The 17,178-nt window shown below is 43.0% G+C and overlaps 1 protein-coding gene across 3 annotated transcripts; it reads right to left on the bottom strand.

Moving 5' to 3' along the window:
* Positions 1 to 297: 297 nt before the first annotated feature.
* On the bottom strand, positions 298 to 17,141 carry TCTN3 (tectonic family member 3). 3 transcript variants are annotated; one of them, XM_052800042.1, is made up of 13 exons: positions 16,870 to 17,141; positions 15,249 to 15,370; positions 11,466 to 11,596; positions 11,054 to 11,162; positions 10,865 to 10,983; positions 9,719 to 9,754; positions 9,234 to 9,308; positions 9,007 to 9,132; positions 7,884 to 7,979; positions 7,513 to 7,610; positions 6,731 to 6,896; positions 5,852 to 5,989; positions 298 to 1,838 (listed from the first exon to the last, which is right to left on the bottom strand). In XM_052800042.1, the coding sequence occupies exons 1-13, from the start codon at positions 17,139 to 17,141 to the stop codon at positions 1,617 to 1,619; spliced, it is 1,710 nt and encodes a 569-aa protein (XP_052656002.1). In that variant the 3' UTR covers positions 298 to 1,616. The 3 variants fall into 3 exon arrangements, with proteins under 3 accessions (XP_052656002.1, XP_052656001.1, XP_052656003.1); XM_052800041.1 differs by lacking the exon at positions 16,870 to 17,141 and adding an exon at positions 16,022 to 16,565; XM_052800043.1 differs by lacking the exon at positions 16,870 to 17,141 and adding an exon at positions 15,862 to 15,986.
* Positions 17,142 to 17,178: the final 37 nt, after the last annotated feature.

The raw sequence follows: 17,178 nt of genomic DNA, 5'->3' as shown, positions 1-17,178 counted from the left end.
CTTTGCAAAGGTATTACATGCACAGTTGATAATCCACGTCTATCTGAAATCAAAGCTTGTTGCTGTACTGGTACCATCAGCCATATGTAACACTAGAATGCACGTGTGTTCAGACTGGCTTTCATGGGCTGCCCCAGAATCAGAAGCAATGGAAGCAGCAGAGACTTGCACAGAATTCTTTCCAATAAACCATGCAAACAATCAGAAAGTTAAATATGTGAAGTTATGTCATAATCTGCGTGTTTTGGATGGGTCATGGTTTTGTTTTATTCAGGTTACCTCCTTTGATATGTTGACTAATTGCAAATTTTTCAGTTTATTTTTGCAGTCTTCTAAGTTTGTAATGAGGAAGAGCGACAGAGTTGCTATACGCAGTATATGTACAAAATCAACAAATACATTTTGTTAAAGGTAGGCCAGATTTCTGTGATTTTCTTGCCCATTATTGATTCCACTGGAGTACATGACATTAGATGGGGCAGATTTTTCCATCATCTGAAGAATTTAAGATAAATAATAAGTCCTTTGCTAAAAAAGTATACTGTCATCCAACAGCTTCATGGAATGATTGAGCAGGTTTCCTTAGCCTGTGTGATGCAGTGGGGCAGACTAAATAATCAGAAGATCACCTCCAGAAACAATAAACTTACATTCTGGTCCCAGAGACTGAGCCAGAGGTAAGGGATTGCAGTAAGCTTCAGTCTCATAATACATCTACAAATTCTTCCTAAAATACTTTTTTTTCTTTAGGACTGTTCACAACTCACTCTGATGTGCCACCTAGAATTTCAGTGGCTATCATTATCAGTCCAGTTCCTACCTGGAGCCACAAGAGAATGTTTCTTATCTAGGAAAAACCATATTTGGGCCTGTTTCTTCAAGAAAAAAAGAAAATCAGGAAGGAAGCTGTCATGACAAACAACTAAAATTCAATTATATTTTAGAGGATGGGACATTTACAATTACTTTGCTTTGTGTAACACTGTTGCTAATGTAAGCAGTGACTAAAACATGAAAATTTCAATTGAATATCTGTATTTGAAAAGACATAGAAAAATAAGAGTCAAAAACTGTCACAGAGGTATGGTTGTCATGTAACAAGGGCAGGTGAAAGGTGACTGGCAGACATGTCTACTCATAAAATAGTAATTCAGGTCACCTGGGAGGACTCCTGTATTTTAGATGTTCAGTTAGTTTAATGTAGAAAAATCAGGTGCTTCTCCAACAGGAAGATGACTGAATGCAGCTCCAAAATCCTTGGATTTGAACCTCTCTCCATACTCCTACATTTACAAAGCACTCTTGGTTTCTGGGAACATGGAGCAGTCATTTTAACGTCCTCCTCCTTGTTCCTCATTAATGCAACGTCTCTTGATCCCTCCATCTCTCAAGAGTTTCACTGCAGTGAGGTTCACAGATGGTGCATACACGGAATAGGGGCATGAGAGGACACAGGACAGAAGCTAGTCATGTGACTTAATCCACAAACAGAAGGCACGCAGGTATCATAGGCACAGTATAAGAACCTGAGGAGAAAAGTCTATGGTCTGGATCATTTTCTGAATGTATCAATTCACTTACTGAACTTTAAGTACAGGCCGCGTCTATGTGACTTTTCAAAAGCAGAGAATACTAGACATTATTAGAATCAACAAAAAATAGCCAGCCGGATCACCTCTATAACTTCTTTCCAAATTCAGTGCCACCTTGAATGGGAAAAAGATGTCAAATGGGAGTTTCCAGTGCATTTGGGGCTGGCCTCGTGGAGGTTCTGGCCATTCCGTCATGTCAGTGAAGGTAATGACAGTTGTCAAAGGTACCCTGCTTGTGCTTAGTAGCTGTAACAAGAAGGAAAGCACGAAGAGTTTAGCAAGCTTAATACAAAAGATACATCCCTCCTCAATTTGCTAATGGAGACCCACTGCAGATGACTGGCAAGCAAGATGTCTTTAGGGTGGTAGGAGTTCAGTGTTCCAGATATATTTTTTAGTGGAGTAACTCCTCTTCCCCAACATTGATACTTAGCAGGTAAATTGAGGGCACAGGTCTCAGGGAAGATCAGTAGCTACTGTGCATTATATGTTACAGATCTCCAGAATGGAAGCAGTGACTCAAGCTCTGCCCAAGTAAGCCTTCTATTCAGAGGAAAGACGTTATCAGCTAGTTGGTAATAAGAACAGAAGCAAAGCTAGCTTTATTTTTTCTAAGATTAGATATTTTATGTAAGACAAGACCACCTGGCCCTTTGAACAGGTGACTGCTGCCAGAAATAGACAGGACTGCCAAAAGATTTGATCCTTTCAATAAAATATCAATAAAATAAAGCAGGGACCCAATACAACACTGAATTCATTTCTCACATTTTAGGATATTGTTTCAGAAAGGAGACAGATTGGTAGGCCAGTTGGTAAAGATGGAACAGGGGACTGAACTTCTAAGGCCTCAGTTCCTTTCTGTTTCAACAGAATGCTGTAAGACAACTAATACACTCACTCCTGGAGCTATGTGGAGTTTCATGGCTAGCTTGGGCTGATTTAAGACCATGCTGCTGCCAAAAGAGCAACCTCACTCCCTGCCCTGGCTTCCCAGCTCTTCATGCTAGCCTCAAGAGAGGGAATCTACTGGCAGCGTACCTTCTGTGCTTGTACTGGTTTAAACCCATCTGTGAAATCACCACCTCATTCACTTCCCAATTTGGAAGATTGCCTTTAGAGCAAAGTAGTGCAGAAAGCATTCAAAAAAGCTCCAAGACAGAATTCATGACTCTTAAGAGAAGAATACTGAGACTCCTGTTGGGGAATTTTTGTGGTATTTCTAGAGGCAAATTAAAAACACTTTTGTGCTTAAATATAAGGAAAAATGTAATAAACAATGCATTGGCAGAGTCCTACCGCAACACATGGTTCTACATGGAGTCTGTAAAGATGCTTCATGAGGAGATTCCTTAGGTACGCCTGCACCAGCACCAATCTGAAGAGCGTCAGCATGGGGCACCTCAGCCCGGCTGCAGGTCCATCCCCCAGCCCAGCTTTGCTGCCCAAAAGTGGCCCCTGAGCATTCCCATTCCAGGATGGCCACAAGAAAATGCTGAGGCTGTTTCTTATCACCAAGGGAAACTTCACTCCCTTGCAAGGAGTATGTCTCTGGCATTCCTGCTTCCAGGCAGTTTTAACACCTTCTTGCAGCTGGGCCTTGTTGCCCTCTGTGCCAGATCATTCCTCAGTCACAAATTACCACTGCTGAGCAGTTACAGTTAGAATTTCCCCTTCACTCCTGATGGATATAAGTTCTCCTATCAATGAGTAAACACACAGCAGGCACAATTGTCTTAGTCAACAGGAAGCCTCAAAATGATTCTGTCTTTGTGTCTGGACCTTGAAAATCTGCCTTAAAGTCAGACAGATCAGTGGGGAAAAAAACCCATACACAACCCCTCCTCAACAGCTGGCAGAAGGCAGCCACAAGCAACTTCCAGCATGCTCCCGTATAGCTCTACATCGTTTAAGACTGTCTTGTATTTTTGGGAAGTCCAAATACAACTGTGACCAGATATTGTGGATGGGTGTAGAAAATGGGATGTCTTTCCTGGGTTCTGTGTTTTCTGGTCAGTCACTAAGGCAACTGTCCAGTGACACAGTGTGGTCTAAAGGAAAAGGTTTTCTCTAAAGAATGCATAGTTCTTGGATAGAGAATCTGTAGGCTAAAACTGGGAAGCGACATAATGTAAAAGAAAAGCAATATACAGCACACATTGGTGATCTCACCGGTATGCTTACAAACGGCTGCAATTCTTAACTGCTGGGTATGGTACCGACTGGTACCTTTGCTAAAATGTCTTTACTAACAACCCTAACTTGTGGATTGCCACTGATGAAGTCAGTACTAATTTTAATGGTGTGTTTTTTTCTTGCTGCCAGAAACTTGCTTTCTTATAACTTGTTTTGCAATATACCTTACAGCTCTAAAGTAACTAGCATCAGTTGCTCAAGCAGATGAAATCTGAATCTCATAGTTCGTGACTGGCTAATCCTTACGGAGGGATATGCACCCTGCACTTTTACTAGGAATGCAGGTCTTCCTCCTCAGACAGGAGTTTTGTTAATGGAGCCACGTAACAGCTCAGATTTAGAAGATACCTTCATGGGGCCGCGGTGTCAGTTTGCCTCAGGGCAACATGTGTTTTACAAGGTGAACAATTTCCTATCATGTGCTTTTCACATATGTTGCAATAAGGGAAGACGACGAGGTACCATGAGACACATCCAAACAAGTGATGTAAAATCTCATTTAGACCGAGTCTGAAGTTCAAAGAGTAGTAACAGATCAGACAGACACTTGCCATGTGTCCTGGTTTCAGCTGGGATAGAGTTAACTGTCTTCCTAGTAGCTGGTACAGTGCTATGTTTTGAGTTCAGTATGCAAAGAATGTTGATAACACTGATGTTTTCAGTTGTTGCTAAGTAGTGCTTAGACTAAAGTCAAGGATTTTTCAGCTTCTCATGCCCAGCCAGCGAGAAAGCTGGAGGGGCACAAGAAGTTGGCACAGGACACAGCCAGGGCACCTGACCCAAAGTGGCCAACGGGGTATTCCATACCATGTGACGTCACATCTAGTATATAAACTGGGGGGAGTGGGGGCGGGGGATCGCCGCTCGGGGACTAGCTGGGTGTCGATGAGCGGGTGATGAGCAATTGCACTGCGCATCATTTGTACATTCCAATCCTTTTATTATTACTGTTGTCATTTTATTAGTGTTATCATTATCATTATTAGTTTCTTCTTTTCTGTTCTGTTAAACCATTCTTATCTCAACCCATGGGTTTTGCTTCTTTTCCTGATTTTCTCCCCCATCCCACTGGGTGGGGGGGACCAAGTGAGCAGCTGCGTGGTGTTTCGTTGCTGGCTGGGGTTAAACCACGACACCATGTCATACCTCACTGCCATGAGAACGCCATGGGCAGGTGTCAGCTGCTCCCCCTAAAGCCCTTGCAGAGAAGTATAAGCCTTGAAATACATGTGCTGCCCAAAGGACTCTGTGATGCCAAGAATCCAGCCTCACACCGAAATGGGATCCACTGACATACGCTTGAAAAAGACTACTCATTCTCCTTTGCAGAGCTGTTAGCTCCACCTTCCTGCTGACATCATAGAATCATACAATGGTTTGGGTTGGAAGGGACCGTTAAAGGTCGTCTAGTCCAACACCCCTACAATGAGCAGGGACATCTTCAACTAGATCAGGTTGCTCAGAGCCCCGTCCAACCTGACCCTGAATGTTTCCATCACGTAATCTTCTCTTAGAAACCTGCTTTCTGGCTTACAACCTTTCTCCCTAATTCTTCAAATCTGCTGCCATCAGCATTAGCCTCTTCCTCAGCTACTTGTTGGTGATTTCAGAACCCCTAGAAGAATAGAAATATCTTCTTGCACAGACTATCAGCATGCTGTGGAGTCTATGAAATATAAATCAACTCGGAATCCATATCAAGACTTTAAGAGACAACTAGATAAACATGTAGTTATTGAATGTTTTTAACTACAACTTTATACCAAGCATAATTAAAAGTTTAAAGTTTGAGTCCTTAAGTGGCAGAAGGTGGTTTGGGTTTGGAAAGAAGGTACCTTTTCCAGTTGTGCAACTGATTGAGGACAGTACTGATAAGACCATAAAACCACCTTCCTCTGTGAAGCTGTAAATACAAACTCTTGCCATTGCAGCCAGACCACGGCTAAAGTTCAGTAAATCTCAACTCAGTAATATCAAGACCATTTGATTCCTTGGTTCTTATATAACCTGTGAATCCCATTTAATTACCTCTGTGTGTGAGGGAGGGGTTATAAATTCCATACCTTCAGGGGGTAACACTGATAAAAGTACCGTGCACCCAGTATTTGAGCTTGTGGGTTGGACAGGAGGCCCACCTTCGTCCACAATATCTGTATCTCCAGGGTCACAGGAACCATGCAACAGGAAGTGCAATTCACGGCCTGAAAATAAAATATACCCCAAACATCTTAATATAGTATTTTAAAGGTGAAAAAGGACCGTGATGGTCAAAGTCTAGTATTTTGGATAGCATAGGTCACAGAACCTGAATCAGTCACTTCAGCACTAACCCCATAACTTCTGGTCAGGTCAGTTGAGCTATATCCATCTCACTGTCATCTCATTTCCAAACAGAATTTGTCTCAGCTCTACTACTTGGATTTTGCATTCTATTAGGCCATCTCCTGACAGATTAATAATTATTACAATAGAATTTCCCTCCTCCGTAAGTACTTGGATCGCAAACTTTTACCCTTATTAGATAATATATAAATATCCCTAGAAACTGGAAAACCAGAAAGGATGATAATTATAAAAACAGTTAATAGGAAGTAACCAGGTAGTATTATTTCTAGAAGGCCGTCAGGAAACTAAGTAATGCAACACCGGATTCAGTATTAAACTCTTTTGCCCATTTAAATAGCAGAAACAAGATCCAAGAGATATTAAATCTGTCAGGGTTGGGGTTTTTTTGTTTAGTAAGTATCCTAATAATATGAACCATAATAAGAATGACTGCTTACAGGCATGAAGACCCTTGAGAGTCAGTGGGTCATCACACAAAGAAAGTAAGCCCAGATAAACAAGCTGGTTCTTTTTTTCCCATGCCCACGCTTCCCCAGGGCAATACAAAGATATGAAAGGAAAAATATTCACAACTGATGCTTTTGCATTCATATTACCTGCACACTGCACTTCTGAATCAGAATGGTCGTCCACTCTTCTGCCTGGGTTGAATGAGCACTACCAGTTATAGCAAGGTCCTCTGCTCTGTTCATCCCCTGAAAAGCCTTGTATAACTTCTGCTGGATGTAACTACAGTTACTTTCTTCCAGTATTGGGGATAGGCTGGAAATGAGAAAAATAACAGCTTTGACAAAGTGATTTCCAGGACAGAAAAAAAATGCTATCAGCATCCTTCCTTTGTAACGAGTATTTCTTCCACTCTTGTAATGAGTGAACAGAATCACTACGGAAGTATTGGTATTAAATGGATGCAGTTTCCATCCTCTCTGCAATGAGAAGGGAGAAGAAGAACATGGCATGGTAACGCATGATAAGGAAAACTGACAGCTCTTTAACCATCTTATCACATCAGTGGTCATATACCTGCCCTGTCACCAACAAAAGAATGACCCAAATCAACAAAACAATCACTTTTTAAGGTTCCATTATAATTCACTCCTCAAATACAAACGCTACGCTTGCCCAAGACATGCTGCCAGACTACAGCCTCAAAATGTCCCAGAAGACCTTCACAATGTTCAGATTGTTCTAGAGGTATGCCATCTCTCTGACATTCAAGTCCTCTTAGGAATATATGAAAGATCTGTAGAGACCCATTGAGTGACCTCAGGGAAGGACCCAGGCTCCACAGCAGTGCATGAGACTACGGAAAAATGTGCTAAGTGAGTTCACACCTTCCAAATGCATCAGGAAGGATGACTGCAGAGTGTCTTATTACCTGAGCTTGCAGCCTGTCCTCATATTTCTTCCAAATTGTACTGTGTGTCTGAGGAACTGTGAGCAACTTCCATCACCTTCGCTCCGTAAAATGCTCATCTGACAGACTGCATGTCAAGAAGCCAAACAAAAGCATAAACAGACAATATAGGACACCCAACTTGTATTTAACAATCCTCTCACCCCACATTCCTCCTTATCCCTATCACAGGACTAGAATTCAGTCGTGACCAAAAGGCCTGCTGATGGCTGCAACATAATACCAAGGTATGCCCTCACAGGTAAAGGTAGAATCTCAAAAGTCCAGACAGTAGAATACCAGAAGTCAATAAACCCAGTGATAAATAAAACTTGATAGCAGAAAAAGGATACATGCTGCGTGGCACCACTGCTTGCAATCAACAGTGGTGCTCCAGTGATATAGCCAGGGTTTCCACTTCTAGGCAACGTATGAGAAAGAGTCCTGGTCTACAAAGAGGCAAAGGGAAGAAGGAAGGGAAAACATTAGCACCAATGAGATCCATTCACCTCAGAAGATCAAATTCACATTCTCAAAAATGTAAATGTAACCCATTTTTTGAATGACTGAATATTATGCACTACTAAAACCTCCATTATTTGTTTCCAAATCCTCTTTCTTACCCGGCAAGTTCATCTGCAGTCCAGGAGGTAAAAAACTAAATGCCAGTACCCTGAAATGTGGATACTACCAGGACAGTTCTTGAGAAAATGAATTCCTGTTGCTCAGCATTTGTCTCTAAGGAAGTGAACATACCAGTCTGGGCAATTCTACAGATGATCTGCAGAACAAACCCTGCCTTGACCCCAATTCTGAGTGGCAGATTCCACTTCTAAATTGTTTTATGGGGAGAGCCTCTGGGGGTAACTTCAGCAAGGCTGTGCTGCACTTAGCAACCCCCGAGGTCACCACTTATCCCACTTTACATTGCCTCTATGGAACAGGGTTTATATGAACTTCAACACACATCAGTATTTCCCAGATTTCCAAGCCCCCCAAAGTAACTTTTTTTCCCACTGCATGGGCAAAGTTAAATAAGTACCTGGAATAAATTTAGCAACTTTGTTCACAAACACCGAACACCTCAGATATAGCACCAGCTCCAACCCTTTCCTTCAGAAGGCCATGCTGATGACACTGATCTCATCCTCTCTCCTTCTCCCCCCACCAAAAAAACCCCCCAAACAAAATCAAAACAACAGTAAAAAAGTCAGATGATAAAAATAATCAGACCTTTCAAACTCGTGATGTGCAAGACTGCATGCTTGCACTGAGCCTGAATTTTTCTACTAACATGGTTTATTTGAGACCAGAGCAGTGTCCTCTCCTTCTTCCACCAGCTGTGTCCCAGGGTTCTGGTACTACCATACCACAGTGACATTGCTCTAATCTTTTCACATCTCATCTGTACAAAACTGGGTCACAAACTACAGACTACAAACTTGGTAGGAGCCCAGGGAAGATGGGGGCACTGACCCAGAAGTGCAAAGTGAAGCGCTGCTGCAGAGAGGATCCCGAGTTCTCAGAGATGTTGCTCACTTTGAAGCGGACAGAAACACTCTGAATCCCATGTGTGCCACTGAATTCTATCTCATAGATCACCTGAAAGTCCAATTCAGAGAAGAATCAAAGGCAGAGTCAGGTAATAGGGCAATGACTTTAAGCTAGTGTTGAGCTGCCCAAAGGAAAGAAGATTCAGATACCTCTGAAACAACATTGTTACATGTGTTGTCTCTCATGTGGGGAGCTCCAGGTGGCGCGACTGCAGTGACGTTTACCTGGAGACAGTAAGCATATTAACAATTAGCAATTGTTTAAAAGGAGTGTGCCTTTCTTACTCTTTTCCACTGCTTTTCCATCCAAGTCAGATTTACCTTCCTGCTGTAGCTGTGATCTGTGGACACATCACCCTGCTCCAGAGGCCCCATTTTTTTTTTCTGAGAAAACAAGTCTCTCCCTGGCTCCAGCCCTATCTATGCCCATTCATTTAAAAGTACACCTTTCCTTATAGCCCTGGGGTTTTTTTTTCTATAATGTCACACTTTTGTCCAAAAAAATCTTGTTGCAGACACAGAACATTCCCATTCTCCCAAGTTCCCAACCCATAGGCATTACTATGAATGCCTAAGATTCCAGATATGTTTTATTTCAGAAGCAGAAATTATTTTCACTGGCAATAGAGACTGACCTTCATGGACTGCACAATGTTGTCATTAATTGGGACCTGGGGAAAACAAACAAATCAACATACAACACCAAAAAGCCAACTGATTTTCTGGGTTTGCAAGTGCCTAAAGTCATGAAACCATCACTAAAGAGAGCCTACATATTATATTGACAAAAATTACTTTGTTTATTCCAGATGTGTAAAACTTGCCATCAATTCGTGATCTAGCAATCACACACATAATCCACAGAAAGCATTTTTAGAACATTGGAAGACACATTTTGTTCTTGGCTCTGCTCATGACCTGCAGAATACAGATACTTTAAAATATCAGCATCTTTGATCCATTCCTGTAGCTCCCACTACTGGAATCAAGTAATTAATTCAGCTTCCATTTAAGGAAAAATTAAATTTTGACCACAGTGACAAAGAAAGCCCTGAAAACATGAGTTAAATTTGATCAATAGAAGACACTCTACTACAGTTATGTAAGATTTAGATTTCCAACATAAGGGTAAATTGAGTCATTAGCCTTAACAAGGTGCTAATATTTGCACTGCCGTTTTGTCTTGGAAAGCCAGAGAAACTCTATAAGGTGAGAGGAGATATTTTCATGTTAACATTCAGTAAGACCAGCATGATGAACCCAGAACAATAAATCGGTTATTTTGAAATTATCATCAGGATAAATAATGGAGAAATTGATATGGAATTCAATCTATGAATGTAAACAAAGCTAATATTGATAACTGGCCTTCAGTATGATTTTAGAGATAACATATTGTGTAAAACAAATCCTCATTCTTTACTAAGAACATGCACTGCTCGGTTGATCAAGCTGATGGAACAGATAGAAATACTTTGATAAACAGCCTGTTTAAAATGCGAGACAGTTCTGGTTAAACCATTAAAACTATGAAGTACCTGTTGAACGCATTAAGAATTTGCTAATAACTGAAGTTTATTGGAAAGTGGTTTGAATTGAGGGATTATCACCCATCATGACATTTTTAACAGGATTTCCAGCAAGAAGGCCTTCACAATCAGGACATCAGGGATGACATACCAGATGACCTTTAGTTTTCCAGTTAGCTGCAGCTGCAATGGAAGGCAATGGAAAGTCAAGCAAATAAGTTGTTGAGCAGAAGGAAGAAATATGACATGCACCTTTAGCACAGTGAAGTCACGGTAGTAGGAGGCAGCATCTAGGGCAGGGTCAGTAATGCAGCTCTTGCTCAAGTTGGCAAAAATCCGAGTACAGCTTGTGCTTTTACTGTCCAGGAAGCCTGAGTTAAGACATGACAACAGATAAAAGAGAAGCAAACCACCCTAAGAAGTTCTTCCCCCTTTACTAACCAGCAGGATTTCCATCAACACAAAGTCCACTGGCTCCCATTTTTACTGGCTGTCTAAGCGTGCTCAGTACAGATGATGAATCAAAGTAGATTAGGATTGGATCACCAGCCTGAAAAGACAATTTGGAGAAATCACAAAGTGACTGTGGAATACTAAGTCCAAGCGCAAGGTGATGACATCATCAGGGAACAGAGGCAAATTTATACCTCTCCTTAGTGTACACCCAGTTTTGTCTAAAGGATTGTCCAAACTTTTAAATATAAGAAAACTAATCAGAAACTTTTTACACAATAAGGAATGAAAAGAACTGAGAGATAATATGGATTATGGGAAGAAAAATAAGAATCTTTCAATCTGTTTTCATTACATCTCATTACAGACAGCTTTAATAAAAGTGTATCTTTCAACTCACCCGGTAAAAGGCAGAGAATGATGGCTGGACTTGTGACGGTGCTAAGAAAGAGTGTCTGCCATACTTCTCTAAGAACTTACAAAAATCAGATTCTTTGATATCCTGTGGCTGTTGGAAATAGTTCAGCTTTGCTAAAGGTTGAAAAGAGAAAAAAAAAATCTGCCAATAACAAATTACTAGAAAAGACAGATCTAAGAAAAAGTAAATATCGTGCCAATATTTTTAAAAGATAGCACTTTATATTAATTAATCCATAGTAACACTGCTAGCAGGCTAATATGAGCTATGAACAGGATATCATTAGTACTAGCTTGTACTGTTTCATGGGAAAAAGGTGTTAATACACAAACGTGATTTTCGAAAAAGCATGAAAACTGCGTAAGACAACTATCTTAATATGTGCTCTAATTTCTGTAAGATGCTCAAATTAGACACACATGACATTTTAATGACAAAACACTACCAATACGCGAGTTCACTAAAAGCAACATTAAATGGATTCAAAATACTTAAGGTTGGTAAAACTCAAAATAAGTATGACTAGAGAATAGGCATCCTAAAAAACCCCCAGGCTTTCTATTGGTATCCCACAGCGATGCCCTCCTGACCCAGTGGTATTCAGTATGGTTACAATGTTATAATGTATTAAATTATTACTGCTAAAACGCTATGTCATAAAATGGCAAATTATTAAGGACATACTATGTCAAATCATCCTAATGGACTTGTTCAAACAATAAACTTTTTAATACATCCAAATAAAACGTCTTACAAGGTTCAAGGACTACACATCATACCGACAACAGGAGTGAGTGGCAGTATCCTCGATTACAGTAATACAGAATTTAGGTAGTCTAGTAGGTTTGGGGGGAGAAAAAAAAAACAAACCACAAAAACAAACGAACTTAAGCTCTCAATGTAATTCTGCTGTTCAAGGGCAGAGCAGATCCTCAGATGTACAGAGGAGCAAGCAGAAATAAAAGCTTTTTTTATATCTGAACACAGCATTAGTCAAGCAGTCAACTAAATCTTTTAAGGAGATAAAGGCCAAAGGAGTATTAAGCTCCTACAAGGTTCACAAAAATAGGTGCACAGAGCAGCTTTCTTATTATTCACTTGAGGGTATAATCACTAGACTGAAAAAGAAAACATTGGTAGTTGTGCTACTCACAAACATTTCTTTTCTTTGGAATGTAGTTCTTTATGTACTCTTCTATTATCAAAGCTGAATACTTGCTATCGCAGATTAACAATATTACATAATGCAAAATGCACCTAAAAACTGGAAGAAAAGGCCTTCTGCAGCAAAACTTAAGATATCCAAACTGCTTAAGTTTTCAGAGAAAAGACATATATAATTTGTTCATAGTGTAGTTTGTTCAAGAAAGCACACTAGCTACTAAAGGCTATTTAATCTTGTAGAAAAATGCAAAAAAGAATTTCAGACAATTTAATTTGTCTGAAACCAGACAAACTTTAAAACAAAACAAAACAGGAGTCAGGCTCGTGGATAATGATTCTTGTAACTTTAAAATGCACTCATATTAGTTCCTCCACTGATTTAGACGCGGAAATAGCAGCAATATTCTCCTAACAACAACTTTTTCTTCAGCCTTTGCAGGTATCTTGAGGAGCAACTATGTGAAACAAGAATGCTTTTAAAAGTAGTTTAAGTATTTTGAAAATACACAGTATTTCCAATTGTCCCTGAGAACTGATCTCTTCCTCTTAATGAATTGTCAGTTGGATCAGCAAGACTGCCTGACTCAGTCAGCTATGTGATCATTAGACAAAATGAACTGTTAGGGATGTGGTCACCTAACGTAGTCACGCTGCTCCGTTTAGTATCAATACAGTTCAAAATCAGTGTTAGACATATGTGAAACTCCACCCTTAGCACAAGACAGTACTGGGAAAAAAGGAAGAAAGGGCCACAGAGGGCACAAAAGAAAGAGAAGATTGGGTGTGATGAGCTATCGAGGTTAGAGGCATACCAGAGTTTTGAACAGCTATCAGATGGAGAACAACAGTATAAAAAAGTAGAAAAATAAATCAATTGAAGGATGACAATCATCAGACAAATAGGCAAGAAAGATGACTGGGTGAAGCAAAGGATGTTTTACACTTCAGGAAAGACAGCTGAAATAGAGTACTGCAGTCAAGAAAGAATGAGGGCAGTCACAGAAAGAGCCATTAGTGACAAGCAGAGGAAGAAAAAAAACCTGCATCTTTTAGAAGTATCATAAAGAATTATTAGTAAAACTTGAACACTACCCTGGTAACTGCTAGCAATAGTTTCAATGGGGTGAAGTCAACTTGTGCATCACAATCTCTTTGTTACTGGCCATGATAATTCATTACGTTCAAAGCCTGTTCCCACTTGCCCCTTTCCAGGAGGCCCTCTGGAGCAGGCTTGATTATATTTCTAGCAGTGGTAGCTCATGTGACCATTCATCCTGAAAAGGCTTCTTTCACAATCAGTTGATGAGAACGTACATGTTTCTATATTTCCTTGGGGAAGGCCAAAGGGGAGAAGGCTGTTTCTACCAGAAAACTTTATCATCCTTCAGGTGATCCCAAATAAAGTCTTTCCCAGATGTTCTTCCAACAACAAGCACAGAAAAGGCAAGGGCCATGTGAGCAGTGAATCCTGTTGTTCCCAGGTGTGCTACACCCAATGTACACATGCCATCAAATGTCTAGGGCTTGTTCAGTAGGCCTAATCATGTTGACAGATATGGGGCCCAAATATTAAATGGCCAGAAAAATCTGGTGCCATCAATCTGGACACAGACGATCCTTCCTTTGCATGAGATCACAAATTCAGAATCCTTCTAAACCTATTTTTATAATAAATACTATGGGTAGCGTGGGAAAAGGATAAAATTTAGCTAGTTCCAAGTTACAGGCTGGAATTCCCAGGAGCCTGATGGCACTTTCAGCTGTGGTTAAACCCTCATCAAAATTCATGTTTACTCTGAGACCTACTGCAAATTGGAATGGGTGAAGTTCTAGCACTACCACCTATCGTACTATGTACTATAAGGCTCTCATTGTTTCTTTGCTCTTCCCTGTATGCAAAACATTCAGGCAACATCTGTGAAGAGCTGAAAGCAGGACTAGATAATAGGAAGCTAAGCCTGTTTTGACTAGTTGTTGGACCAGATAACCTCCTGAGCCTGAAGTAGATGGGACTGTGGGACAAAACTCCCAGGCAAAAGACTCAAATGAGAAAACGGTAAGTGTTCACATGTGAGACCCTAGTGAATTGCAATGAATGCCAGGGAGTTGGACGTCAAATCAGTCAAATGAAGTACAATGTGGAAAGCAGAAAGAGAAAAAAAGTGTTAATGGCATAGTCTATGATTACCAGAGAAAAATCATTGCCAGCAGAGAAGTATGAAAATATGAAATAAAGAAAATAACGAAATAACGAATCCAAAATATGATAAGAAATCACTTTCTGAAAGGGATAATAGTGGTATATTTCAAACATCAACCCTTATTTGCTGCTCTAAGTGTAGCAAACTAAGGCAGGCATCTGAGATACAGAAGCAATTGATGAAGGCTGATTTGTGTTTAGCCAGAGGCCCTACCCTTAAACTCAGTGCAATGATCTTTTTTTGGTTTGTCTTTGGTGATCGGACCCTGATTCACTACGGTCTCTCTGGAACTACAAGAGCCCAAATATTCGGTAACAATTATAACATGTTAAGTTTAAAAAAAGATTCCGTAAGCAGAGGCAACCTAAGAATTAAATGTGTGGAAAGAAAGGTTACTTACCATCATCCAGCTGCACACAGAAGAGCAGATCACGTCCACCAGGGACAGCAACGGTATCAGTAGGATAAGGGGTGTTACTTCTGAACATGAGTGATTTTTCCACACACACTTGATTCACAGACCTGCAAAGGCAAGTCCCCCAACCCCCAGCAAACCGTTAAAGAGGCTATTCTTGCATAATTTCATATTCTACATTACTAAATACCAGCAACAGAACACAGCATTACTTTTCATCAGCTTACACGAATTATTGTACAATTTGCATTGATAAATCAATTACAGAAAGCCTCTCTGGTCATTGTAGTAACTCTGCAGATATTCTCTATTTGTATATTTAGCAATCGCTCTGAAATTCCCTGGGAACAAGAAGTGGTGAAGAAATTCAGTGTCTGTGTGTTACAGCTCCTGGCAACTGCAGTCTGGAAAACCGGGGTTCACCCACATGTCATACTTTCCAAATAGCTGAAGCCACCTTCCTCACAGACAGCATCTCGCTGCCTGTAACTGCTTTACTGTCTCCCAATTGTATATTAAAGTCCTTTTTCCCTAAGATAAGACTTCCTGGCTCCCGCTGCCGGTAGCCTCATCACAGGGGAACCAGGCCCGGCTTTACCTAGGCCACGAAAGCGATGGCCACGGGGAGCCTTTCCAAGCCCTCGGCTCAGAAGTAAGACGTCCGCCGTGCCCGAGAGGCCTGGCAAACACGGCAGCCGAACTAGCGGGGCTAAACTGCCGTTCCCGCCGGCAGCGGAGGAAGCCCGTCCACTGCCCACCTGCTGCCGCCCGAGAGGCGGGACGAGCAGGCAGCCCCGGGGTCGCGCAGGCCGCAGGCGCCGGGCGGCGAGCGCTGGGCGGTGAAGCCGCCGGCGGGGGGGCGGCGGCGCGCGGCGCGGGCTGCCCGCGGGGCGCGGCGGCGGAGCGGCGGGGCGGGGCGACCGCGGCGGGGCCCGCCGGCGGCGGCGGCGGCCCAGGCGCCGGCCGGGACGGCGGGGGCTCGGCGCAAAGCCGCTTCCTCGCTTCGGGGAGCAGCCCGACGCGCGGCCCCCGCGGCGAGCTCGGCGGTGGCGGCTCCAGGCGGGGTGCCGGGGCTCCAGGCGGCCAGCCGCGCCAGCAGCAGGGCCAACAGCAGCCCCCGGGCCCCGCACATGGCGTGGCTCGTTGCTAAGAGACGCGGCCCACCGCTCCTCCGGCTGAGCGCGGGAGCGAGACGCATGCGCGGCCGGCGCCCGCCTCCGGGGTGGGGGGGGGGTCGGGCGGGATGCCGGCCGGGCCGGGCTGGGCCCGCCTTTTGCCGCCCGCTGCTCGTTCCGCGTGGGGCTTTGCGCCTCCCGGCGGAAGGGTTGGAGGTCGGCCGAGGCGCCTGCTGGGAAGTCGGGGAGGTCCTTGCTGTGGGGACCCTGCGGGGAGGATCGTGAGTGGCGGCGGGGCCTCTGGGGGACGGTGGGGCCCCTGCGGGACGGTGGCCTTCCCGCCGGGCAGCTGGCTTTCTCTCTCTTAGCTGGGACGGACGCGGCCCCAGGTACTAGTCGTCAGCGGCGGCAGCAGCAAGCCCCGGAGATCTATTTCTCCTTTTTCGCTACAGAAAGGTTGACGATGAAATAAGCTCACGATCCGATTGTACCCGTCAGTATTAATGTTGCCGTCGGTCCCGCTGGGTTGAGGGTTTCCCCCGCAAAGTCCTGTGATCGGTCTCCGGTGTGCAAAGCCGCGAACAAGCCCTTTCCCGTAGCTGCAGCGAGGGTGCTGCGTTTCGGAGCTGGGGGAGGGAGCAGGACGGTTTGTGCTGAGCTTTCTGTTCTGGGGCCTTCGTAGTCCGCTGTCCTGCAGCGTGTCTCCCAAAGGATGGCAGGATGACTCCTGCTTCGGGGTTCTTGGCGGCTCGGGGTACTCCATCCGTCTCCACAGGCACTGTACTGGGAGGGAAGCGTGT

This window comes from Harpia harpyja, chromosome 10, assembly GCF_026419915.1.
Source record: "Harpia harpyja isolate bHarHar1 chromosome 10, bHarHar1 primary haplotype, whole genome shotgun sequence".
NCBI lineage: Eukaryota > Metazoa > Chordata > Aves > Accipitriformes > Accipitridae > Harpia > Harpia harpyja.
The sequence above is the reverse complement of the archived record's forward strand: the minus strand, read 5'-3'. Positions and strand labels throughout refer to the sequence as shown.

Bases quoted from the DNA above. Each gene is read 5' to 3' on its own strand.
- TCTN3 (XM_052800041.1), bottom strand. From the start codon at position 16,461: ATGCGTCTCGCTCCCGCGCTCAGCCGGAGGAGCGGTGGGCCGCGTCTC. The intron at 5,990-6,730 runs GTAATATGAATG...TTTTATTTTCAG, and splicing joins TTCAGAAGTGCAGTGTGCAG to GCCGTGAATTGCACTTCCTG. The intron at 1,839-5,851 runs GTATGGAATTTA...TTCTTGTTACAG, and splicing joins ATCAGTGTTACCCCCTGAAG to CTACTAAGCACAAGCAGGGT.